The sequence below is a fragment of the Falco biarmicus genome, chromosome 3, assembly GCF_023638135.1.
Source record: "Falco biarmicus isolate bFalBia1 chromosome 3, bFalBia1.pri, whole genome shotgun sequence".
Lineage (NCBI taxonomy): Eukaryota > Metazoa > Chordata > Aves > Falconiformes > Falconidae > Falco > Falco biarmicus.
This window is the reverse complement of record NC_079290.1, coordinates 14816120-14827176: the sequence shown is the minus strand read 5'-3', so window position 1 is coordinate 14827176 and position 11057 is coordinate 14816120. Positions and strand designations below refer to the sequence as shown.

Genomic DNA, 11057 nt, shown 5'->3' with positions numbered 1-11057 from the left:
AAAAGGGTCTTTGCCAATGTTTCCTTTTTGCCAATTGTGCTGCGCAATTGCTATGCATTCCAACTGGGAGATACACTGCTAAATCTATAATGGTAATGTGTGGTAGTATGGGCTATAAAAGGTTGTGAATACATATGAAGTACCTTTGTGTTTGCCTCGGAAAAACTGTAGGGGATAAAGAAGATGTTAGTGTTGTGCATGGTCTTAGAGCTGTGTGGAAAACAGAACCCATGAGATTCAGAATTCCACACTTCAGTACATTAGTTTAAAAAAATACTGTTGATCTTTGGAAAAAAATGATAGAACTTGGCATTCCAATTCCACAATTCCTGGGCATTCCTTTGAATATGTGTGAAGCTTATCACAATTGAAATGAAAATACATTCCTCCACATCATAGTTGAAATTTCTATTTATTAATAAGTGGTGCAGTTTTTAAAGACAGAACATAAAAAATCAGTTAAGAAGTAGTTTGCATAATATATTGAAATAAACATATTAAAGTTGTTCAAATATTGGACAGTGCCAGAATATAAATTACACATACAGTTTAAAAATTACAATAAATAATATTATAAAGAGCACTAAAGGCCACTTGTATAAAAGTTGTGTTCCCTTGTCAGCCAGAATCTGAAAAGCATCTTTGTAGCATGGAGAAAATTTCAGTGAGCAAGGCACAAATACTAGTAATAATAAGATGCCATAACTAGAAAACAAAATGCAGTTGGCTATGTAACCTTCAGTCTCAGCGTATCCTTGAGGATGGAAATAGGATCCCACTTTCAGTATTTTGCTTCACTTAACTTCAGAGGGAAGCTACTAAGAGCTGAATTGGGAAGGATCAAATCTTACAGCCTAAATAATCAGAAGCAATAGTGATACCCAGGATCTTCATTCCCACAGTGCCCAGCTGAAAACACTTGAAAATGGCCCCTTTTCCCTCTGCACCCCTGAAAATGGTCTTCAAAAGTGAATGCCCACATTCAGCTAGGCTCATGAAAAAGCCGTATCACACCAAATTCATGAGGTGCTGTAGAAAATTCAGGCTTGCAGCTCTTAGGGACGTAAAGCTTAGTGGTGGGGGCTGTGGGGTGCAAGGAATGAAGATCCAGCTCTTTCTCACATGCTCTGCACTAAGCAGGACAAATCCAGTTCTTATATAAGCAGATGTGACACCCCTGCATCAACTGGGTTCCCAGCAGGGCTGAATTTTCTCCTAAATCTGCATTTTCTGATTGCTTTAGGTTGTGAACTTGCAAACTGATTGGACCACGGTGCTTGCCTGAAGGCCGCAAGTCAGGAGCCCCACTATGCACGGGTTCAGGTGGGAATTAGTCTGTGGCACTGCCGGGCCACAATCTGAAGAATAAAAATTTAAAATTATTTCCACTCTGAACCGTAACAATGCAGCAAAGTTACAGATAAAAACAGAGCAAACGTAGCCAAAGTTAGTTTAGGGATTTTTCAATCAATCTCTACAGGTGCTAAATTTTATTTCCATAGGAGCCAGATGGATTAATTCAGTGCAAAGAAAAGCCAAGGAAAGGACAACTGCCATTACCTGACCAGATTTTTTTTTGAAAGGATCAACTCCTTAAATGGAGCATAAACCACATTTTCTAGACCTGCATATATTAACTAAACATTTACATCTGCCTTAATGAAATATTCTCAGTTTGAATCTAAAAATGAAATATTCTCAGTTTGAATCTAAAAAATGAAATATTCTCAGTTTGAATCTAAAGTGAGGAAGCTGGAATGATAATAACGCTGCAGAGAGGCATACAATGTACACACAGATTTACCTTTTCAAAACCTTCCAGATGTGTGTCATCCATCAGGGACTGAAAAGTCCACATAAAAACGTAGCTAAGAAAAACATCAATGCTGTCTTTCACAAGGGGATTCATAAATAAAGGCAGATTAGGACCCAGTCCTGCTCCCAGTGTGTCAGCTTGAGAATGTTTCTTACTGACTTCAAGGAGAGCAGAGGAAAGCCCCGCATGTTCTGATCATGAAAAACATCTCAAGGCCTAAAACAAATCCTTGGTCCTTGCAGGAGTTAAGAGTCAGCGAAGAGTCCATTCCAGTGGTTAATTGTCTTTAACATTAATCATATGTAAACGAAGTGTCAGTGTCAGTCTAGACCCTAGGAAGATTGGACCCAAACAAAATTTATAGCTGTTAAACTTAGATGTCACACAGAAATAGAAGAAGGGATAAATCAAATCCACTCCTAGTATGAGGAGTACCAGTATCACAGATGCCTCTCTCAAATGAAATTGTGAATAATGATTCCTTGTATGTGGTGAACCTATTCTGCAAAACAGGTCCTGACCTTTTAAATGTTGCCAGGGCCTATAATCACAGAGACTTTATTTTGTTTTGTCCAGCATCTGTGGCAGGCACATAAACTGCAGTTCCAAGGTTGATGCACTCCCTGGACTGCACCTGAAATGGAGTGTGATGAAATTTGTGTGCACATCCCAGATCAGGAATGGTCTCCAGATCTCACCTGGCTGGTGACATATTGACATGTATCTGTTGTCAGCACACACAGCAGAACAGATGCACACTCTGTTTTTAATCCAGATGATGTAGGAGGCAGAGGGCTGCGAAGCACATCACCCTTCTAAATGAAGCAGTGATTGGTCTCAATGCAAAGAAGTGTGTTTGAAAAAATAAACTTTAAAATAAGCTAATCAGACCTTCCTTGACCCTCTTCTTGGGTCTCTTCCAGAGGACCCAGAGATGTCCACTGCAGAGGGTCTTGCTGAGCTTACTACCAATGCCTTTTAAGAAGAGGCAGACCCTATCTGGCCAGTTAGCACATCATTAAATATTTCAGGATTTGGCTACAAATACCAGACATAGTGTTTTCAAGCTGCATATAGTTCATTGGTGCTTAGAGACCACAGAAAATGCTAATTTGAAGGCAGTTCAGCTGCTAAGTGTACACAGTGCAGAGCAGCCCAAATCCCACTTTCTCTGGGGCTGCACTCTGTGTGCAGGTGAAGGCTCATTCAAGTCTCTGCCCTTGCTTGGATTTTCTCTTGGAATGAACATACCTTTATAATGAGGTAATTTATTGATTTTCAGCCAGGTTTGATACTGAGAAAAGATTCCCTTTATATGACCTGGCATGGGAGAGATTAGAAACATGAAGTGAAAAATATGAGTGGGAACTGGGCAGGGAACTGTGTGGCATAGCCACCGTCAAAGAGATTCACAAACAAATTTTTCAGATTGCACTTGGGTTTTGGTTGCCTTGATTTTGGTTGCTCAGATCTAGAAAACATTTTAGGAAGGGGCAAACTTGAATGAAATCAGTAGGGATGCCAGGCACTTGACATATCAGAAAAGTGAAGCAGGTTTGTCTAGTATATACTTACAACAATTTCAGAAGTCGTCTAGCAATGTTAAAAGCAGTTTTCATTCTTCTTCATTCTGTTGCCATGTGAGGGTTAAATCTTACAAGTTGCCACAGACATGTATTACTATATTAGAAAGCCTGCAGCAGGTACTGGTATTTCCAAGAATCACTGATGGCCAAAGAATTCTTCTCAGTGTGCCAGATTATAATGAATTACACTTTCATCAGCTGGTTTTATTCTTTTCAGGTCTACCCATGAAACAAAACAGAGATTATCTTTCAGGTCAATGGCCATTTTGTCAATTAAGTAATTACCAAAATTATGCTTCATGCCATCATAGTTAATGGCCTCAGAACAGCCCCATGGACTCAGCCCACTCTTCAAAGGCTGTAACTGGTCTGCATCATTTACTCATGTAACCACAGCAATCTATTCTCCCTGAAGATCTGTCCCAGAAGGATGTACCATGATTTAGCTGAAGAAGCAGACAAAGCAAGAAGATCCTAATCCTTCAGATGTCTCTTTAAATAGACAATAAACAGTGAAGATGAAAGCCTACATCTGGAAGAGAATAGAAGCTCCCTGGATGGAATGACTGTTACAAGATGTCCGCGATACTGAGGAACCAAACTTGAAATTTACTACGCTGGGCAAAACCCAACAAGGTATCTTCCACTAAAGCACACTCTGTCCAGGACTATGCAATGCCCAATAAATACTGGGAAGCCCAGTAAAGCGTATGTCTTTCTTGTGCTCTGATTGGATGTGCCAAGGATGCTCAGTTGTGCAGCTGCAGTATAATACAAGCAGTCACCACAGAACGCCCACTTTCTAACATCTTACATGGGCCAGATCCTTGTGTCTTTGTTGGTCAGTGCTGTAGCCATGGTGGTGAAGCCATTGTGTGGAGTGACAGGGGTCAGTCTCAACAGGAGGTGCACATGAGCCACAGCAGACAGGCTGTACCTTGGATCAGTGGGGTAAGGTGAGAGCCTTCCCACTCACTGTGGGTGTTTCTGATCATCTGGCATCTAAGCAAGTCACCCTCTGCTCCCCTGGAAGTTGGCAGAAATTTTTCATTGTAGGTAATTGAGTTAAAGATGAGATGAATCTCATCAGCTTTATGATGTGTGCCTTGGTTCTTGTACCCTGTGCTCACTGACAATACTGAATAGTTTTCTGCCAGTTGTAAAGAGTGCATAGCCATCGAACTTGACATCAAATGGATGCTATTTCATGGACATCTGGACTGACACCAGCTGAATCCTGCATAGGATATCTGGACAGGCTAGTTTCATCAGCTGTATAAATACTACATTCCCACTGTAGTGGAGAGATCTTTGATTCATTTCTGCCCTGTTCCCAGTGGGCTGGATTGTTTTTCTGGTCTCCCTCAACACAATTTCCAGTTCCTATGAAAAAATATTTGGCTGAGGCCTGGGGAGCATACTTATCTCTCTGTTGCTCAGGGACAGGTGAAAAAAATGGTATTTATTTATTCATACATTGATCCTAAATATGGCACACATTCATGGATTTGGAGCAGTCCATTTCCAAGAGGAACAGTAAACAGAGAGAAACAGAACCTGGCAGCATCCCACATTGTGGAACTCCCAGGGAACAGGATAGCAATACTCGGCACATCTAAGGACCTCAAAGCGCTTGGCAAATACTAGTGAATTGAGCCTTACAACCTGTGTATATGTATGGAAGTATAACTCCCAATTAACAGATTGGGAAACTGAGGCACAGTTACATTATGCAGCTTACTTAATCAATAGAAATAGAGTATATAAACCTGGAGTTTCCTCCAGCGAACAAACTTAGTTTTGGAACAGAAAAAAAAATTTGGCCCCAGAAGTAGCAAATGGGTTTAGCAAAAGGCTTTCTACAAAATAGCATTGTAGTCATGCTTTGAGCAATTTAATAAACACTAGTGAAGATTTTCAAAGTAGTTTGAGGGATTTATATTTACACTTTACGATAAATAAATAAATAACATGACCAGGAGGTGGCTTAGATTTTAAGTACTACCCTTAATTTCATTTCAACATTGTATTTCACAGGTAGTTGTACAAGAGATCACATGAGAAACATTTAGCTCAAAAAAACGTTTCAGTAAGGTCATTTACTTTGACTCAGCTTTTTCCCTGCTTTGAATGTTAGATGTTCTTGGCTAGGTCAGTTAGAGATTGATTTACTTATATTGGAAAATTGATTCAGACATTGTTTCCACAAAGGGATATTGCTCCTGAGAATATTTTTACTTTGCTGCTCTGTTTACAAAATGGAGCAAGGACCACCATATCTTGCCTGTTATAAGTTCACCATTGTTGTATTGAAGAGTATCAGATAGATATGTATCATAGAAGAAATCAGCTGTACCATTTATATAGGGCAAAGTCATGCAAACCATGCTCAAAACTAAGCTCCTTAGTTTTGGTAGCATGAAAAAAACTGCATTAGTAAATTGTATGAAATGGTGCAGAATGACTACCACTAATATCACATGCATCTTATGCAGCCATCGGTGTTTTGAACTAGTAAGCTTTGGGTGTAGAGTAAGTGAGATATACAAAGTATGCTTACATTACATGGAGAAGTCAACCAGTGACTGCCCCCACACGCACTTTTAAACTGGCTTATTTGAAGGGGTCCATATTGAATCTGAAATCCCATCTCCTGTAGAAGACAAAGGCATGGAGCCACTTGGTGTAAAAGGGTCAGTATCTGTGTCCGTTTCCCCCTCTGCTAGGTAGCGTTTCTCTCTCATCCATGCTGATCCCCCATTGGGGCCAAAGGGGAAGTCGTCTCTGTCTTGGGAGATACTGAAGCCACTTGGGGAGCGCTCAAGTTCCTCATGGTTGACGGAGAGAAGGGACAATGGCGTATCACTGTCTCTTGTGAAGCTCCTTCTCTGCCTTGGAGACACCTTATCTGAGTAAGGGCTTTGTAGGTCTCCTTGAGAGTGGTAGCTAACCTGGGAGTCCATTAATGTAAATATAGGCAAAACTGTTGGCCTTTCTGCATGTGAAGTTGAGGAAGGTGTGGCTTGCACTTTGCCAGAGTTTTGCCCACCTATTGATAAAGGTTGTGGATGAGTCGGATGACCATGTGCTGAGAAACCATAAGGACTGACTTTGTTGACTGGAACCTGCTGGAAGTTGTAAGGAGTTTCATGAGCACACTGCTCAGTGTATTTATATATTATTGTTTTTAATTCAGAATATTTGTTTTCTTCTCTCCTCTCCTTTGCAGGAGAAGCAGTTTCTTTCAATGGACTTATCTCAGCAACTTGTATTTGCAGCTGTTCCATATGATGCATATGCATATCAACAAGAAAATCCAGTTTCTTCCCCATGTCATTAACCTGAAAAATACCAATGTTATGATATTGTCTCAAGTCAGTTTTTCAACAAAAGAGTCAATGTGTCCATACATGCACTGCCCCCAGCAATGGTGTGCTGCCATCTTTATTGGTCATGAAGGTAGTTATAGGACAATCATGACTTTCCCTTGGAAGGTGGACTGCAGTGGATGCCAGTTTATCCTTTAACTGCCTCAATTAAGAAAACCTGTCCCTGTGAAATGTGCCAAAAAAAAATCTTAGCGTTGCTAGGTATTTGGCAGTCCAGCATCCAACAGCAGTCTACAACATTATGACCAAAGTCTTGGTACCACATGGCAACCAGCTGTTACCAAAAATGCAACAGATGGAATTACCTTTGCACACAGACCTATTCTCTAACTCTTAATGGTCCCACAATGTCACAGCACTCTCCAAACTATCAAGCCGCAACAAGATCTTTTACCACCTCATACCAGCATACTCTTCATGCCAGTCCCTCTGCTACCTTCTCCTTATCTCAACTCATCCAGGGCATGTGTTTTGTCTCTCTCGTGTCTTCCTCTCTCTCTTCTCCCTCGGCTGCTCTCCCTTCATTGCTCAACCCCTTCACTTAACCAGCCACACCTGCACCTGATCTACATCAGCCAACCCACCGCCCCTGAAGCCAACCCACAGTTGTATATTATCAATGCTAATTAGCCCACCTTCATTCCACTACGCCACAACATCAAGGTTGAATATCAGGACTAATTCCCTTTCTCTTTTGATAGTACTTTGTGCCTGAACATTTTCATTCCATGAAAGGAATCAATGTGAATCAATGTCACTTGCCTCCATCTTACTTAGCTATGTTTTTAAAAATCAGAAGGTCTTTACTTGTTAAGCAATAGGTTAGAATGCACAAAGAGGCCCCAAAAATACCTGTGGAGGCAATCATTTTGAGTGCCAGACTCCGCAAAAGAAGGTGATGCTCACAACAAAACATCAAACCTGATGAGTATGGAGCTTAAGGGAATGAAAAGGTCCCATCTAAACACCACAGTTAGGGTCTTGCTGCCATATACAACGATATTCATTCAATAAGCTTCAAAATGCACACCTCCCAGTTAATTAAATTCTACCATGAAAATCTAACAACATAGTTTTGTGAATATTAGTACAAGATCTGAGTGAGTCTTGATCACTAATAATATAAATCTGCCTGGATCAGCCAAAGACTCATTCAGAATTTATGTCAGCTTTATCATTTCTATACAAGCACCTCAGCCTCCATCATTGTCATGAAATTACATACCTGTCGTTCAACTTTAACAAATTTGCCCATCATACTTTGGTCTTCAGTATCTGCTGTAGATGCTTTGGCTACATATGGATCATTTCTATAAAGAATTAATAACTGCATTAGTGTTCAATTTTTCTTTGCATCACACTACGTAATTCATATCAGAAAACAGGATTACCAGCTTGGTGCTATAGTCACATAGCTCCTTGGAGCCCCATTTAAGAAAAGACTGAATTTAGTTATTTAGCATACAAACAGGAGCAAAAGTCTATTCTATGTGATGCATTTTTTAAAAAATTGTATTTTGTATTTTTAATTTTAAATTATTTTGGTTCAAAATTAAGATAAAGATTAAGAAAAATCAAAAGCAAACAAAAAGGTCAAAATGAAAGCAGAATAATTTAAGGTTTGTGAAAAATGTTGAGATAGTCTAGATAGTGGTTTTATAGATGGCCATGTGTTTTAAAATCTAATTCTTTATAATTAGTGTAATTGAAGACTGAACCTGAATTTCAAGGCTGAAGTCTTTGGGGTTTTTTCTCAATTTCAGCCGAATAGTAAGTGACTGAGACTGGAAATGATGAAAAGAGATGGTCTGGCCTAGAGATTTAGAGTAGATCACAGGATAAATTTTCTTTTATGTAATCTCCTACTGCCTATGTAATTTCCCTACTGCATCAGATGGACTAACTTCTGGAGGTAAGAAGATGATCTCTGATTAACTGAAGAACTTTGACCTATAACTTCATGGGATCTCGAATGGTCATTATCAAGTTAAATCTTTATCAAGATGTTCCAAACCAACCTCAAAGGAATCTATGTCTTTCTATAACCTATGTCGAAGTCTAGAAAAACATTTTCTAAGGACTTGTTCTTTAACATGACTTAGAACAAATATACCCTAAAACTTTTGTTTTAACAGGTCCAGTTCTCTTTCTGACAAAATTCAAAATATAGCTGTGAATATATCCTACTAAAGTGAAAATTATAACTAAAACATGTCAGATTTTGCTCATTGGGTTACTGATGGTATGGGCTCATTCAAATTTTGCAATCTGCTTTGTTTCCCAAATGATCTTTGCCTCTTCCATAAATGTAGGTCTCTGTCTTCACAATTACATGTTTTTTTAGATTTTTCACTGGGTGGAATAAAGCAGATAGAGCCAAGTTAATTTATCTTCTGTAAGATTACTTTTGTTCTAAGCAACCATAACAGCTTTGGGGACAGATTGTTGATGGTCTTGTGTGGTTCTTCATGGGTATTTATTGACAGATTGATAGTTGTAAATAACAGAAGAAATGTCATTTATTATTGAATTCTTGCTACCAGGAATGCAGCAATCCAATAACATGCTGTAACTTTCACACCCAAAAACCTGGTATTGCAATTTATTTTCCGTAATTCTCACCAATCATTGGTTTAAAGGAAGCATCATTAAAACTCTGAGCTTGCCATTTGGTGGGGGCTATAACAAAACTTTTTCCTACTTCAGGAAAATAGCTGGTTTAACTTCAAATTATTGGTGATTTTTATTGATTTTTTAAAGTATGTTTACTAGTCGATTGTTATAAATGCAGCACATCAGTAATCAAATATATGTATTTCATATAAAATCAGATTTCCAAACACTGGAGAAGATGAGCTAGACAATTAAGAAGCCATTAACTTTAGATTTCCATCATACATTGTTCTTAGGGAAGCTCGTGTCTTTCTGGCTCAACATTTACACATCTAGATCTTGTAGCAACATATCCTCTCAGCATCATTACTAGAAAAGTGTACTGGCTGGATGAATGAAGGTCATGCTTATTGGTACGAATGAACATTTTATTTCTGTTTTGCTCTGTGCAAAATAGTAGGCATAAAAAATTCACCTGGGAGACTGTTGTGAAGGGTAAGAAAAAGCTCCTCCCTTTTGGGATTTCTTATGCTTGGGAGTAGATGGAGGTCCAGGTGTAAAAATCATATCTACTCTGAAAAAAAAAAAGTGCAACTGCTTAAGTCCATCTCCAAATGCTAACACATGACAGCAAATACTATGCATCTCTGCAGCAAACAGTAGCAAAGATTCAAAAAAGAAGCACATTTTGATTTGGAAATATATTGAGGGTCATGACGTGTTTGTTCTATTCTGGGTCCACAATCAATACATTGAATTGTAATTACCTGGTAATTTCATGGTAGTTAAATAATTACCTAGCACACTGTTTCCAAACTTTGACGTTTGAAACACATGACTTCATTTCTTTCAAAGGAATTAAGTAGTGTGATTGTCAAAAAAACTCCCAATAACAGCTGCTCCTAGAAATGTCAGGAGACACCCATCAGGCTTTGCACTGGATAGTGAAAATCAGAATTTGGTGAAAGGTGGCAATTCCTGATAATCTTCATAAACCAGCTACTTTCTAGCTGCTATTGTGCCTGATTACCAGTAATTATTTTTGGTCTTTACTAATTATTCTTTTGGCTTGAAAAATATAACCATAAATGAAGATTCACAAGGAATCTGGCTTGACTTTTTATTTGGAAGATAACCGAAAGGATTGTTTGGGTGGCTCCAGCACATTTAATTACTCTTTTACTCTTATCAATCTATTCTTTCATTTGGCACATCTGACTGCTCAGGTGCAAGCAAACCTCTGTTCATTCAGCACGCACAGAAAACTTACCAGGTTATCAGTCAGCACCAGCCCACAGACCAGTGACCTGTATTACCAGGTAATCCATGCAGGTACATTGCATGGCTTCATGGTGCCCCACGGAGTTTTGGAAATGAAAGTTAAAAAAAGCTCAAGGCAAACCTCACAAAGCTAGCTAGACGTTTGCTAGGCACACAAGCATTGCTGGGCCAAGTAGTCAATGTCTCCAACAGCATCTCATTATTCATAGACACAATGAGTAGGCCTCACCTCCCTGTTTTTGTCTGACTGTAGGAGGAGAGTAAGGGAGAGTCAACTGATCAAATGAAGGCATCTGGTTTAAGCAGGGATTAACTGTCCCATAAAGGCTATTAATTATGTTGACTACGTCTCTGTTAACTGTAAGAGGAATC

The 11057-nt window shown here is 39.1% G+C and overlaps 1 protein-coding gene across 1 annotated transcript in view; it reads right to left on the bottom strand.

Moving 5' to 3' along the window:
* Nucleotides 1-481: 481 nt before the first annotated feature.
* KCNQ3 (potassium voltage-gated channel subfamily Q member 3) overlaps nucleotides 482-11057 on the bottom strand; it is a 203491-nt gene continuing 192915 nt past the window's right edge. The window contains exons 13-15 of the mRNA XM_056333672.1: nucleotides 9880-9978; nucleotides 8017-8101; nucleotides 482-6743 (exon numbers count right to left, since the gene is read on the bottom strand). Coding sequence (XP_056189647.1) covers nucleotides 6006-6743; nucleotides 8017-8101; nucleotides 9880-9978 — 922 coding nt within the window. The 3' untranslated portion in view covers nucleotides 482-6005. The remainder of the gene's footprint in view (nucleotides 6744-8016; nucleotides 8102-9879; nucleotides 9979-11057) is intronic.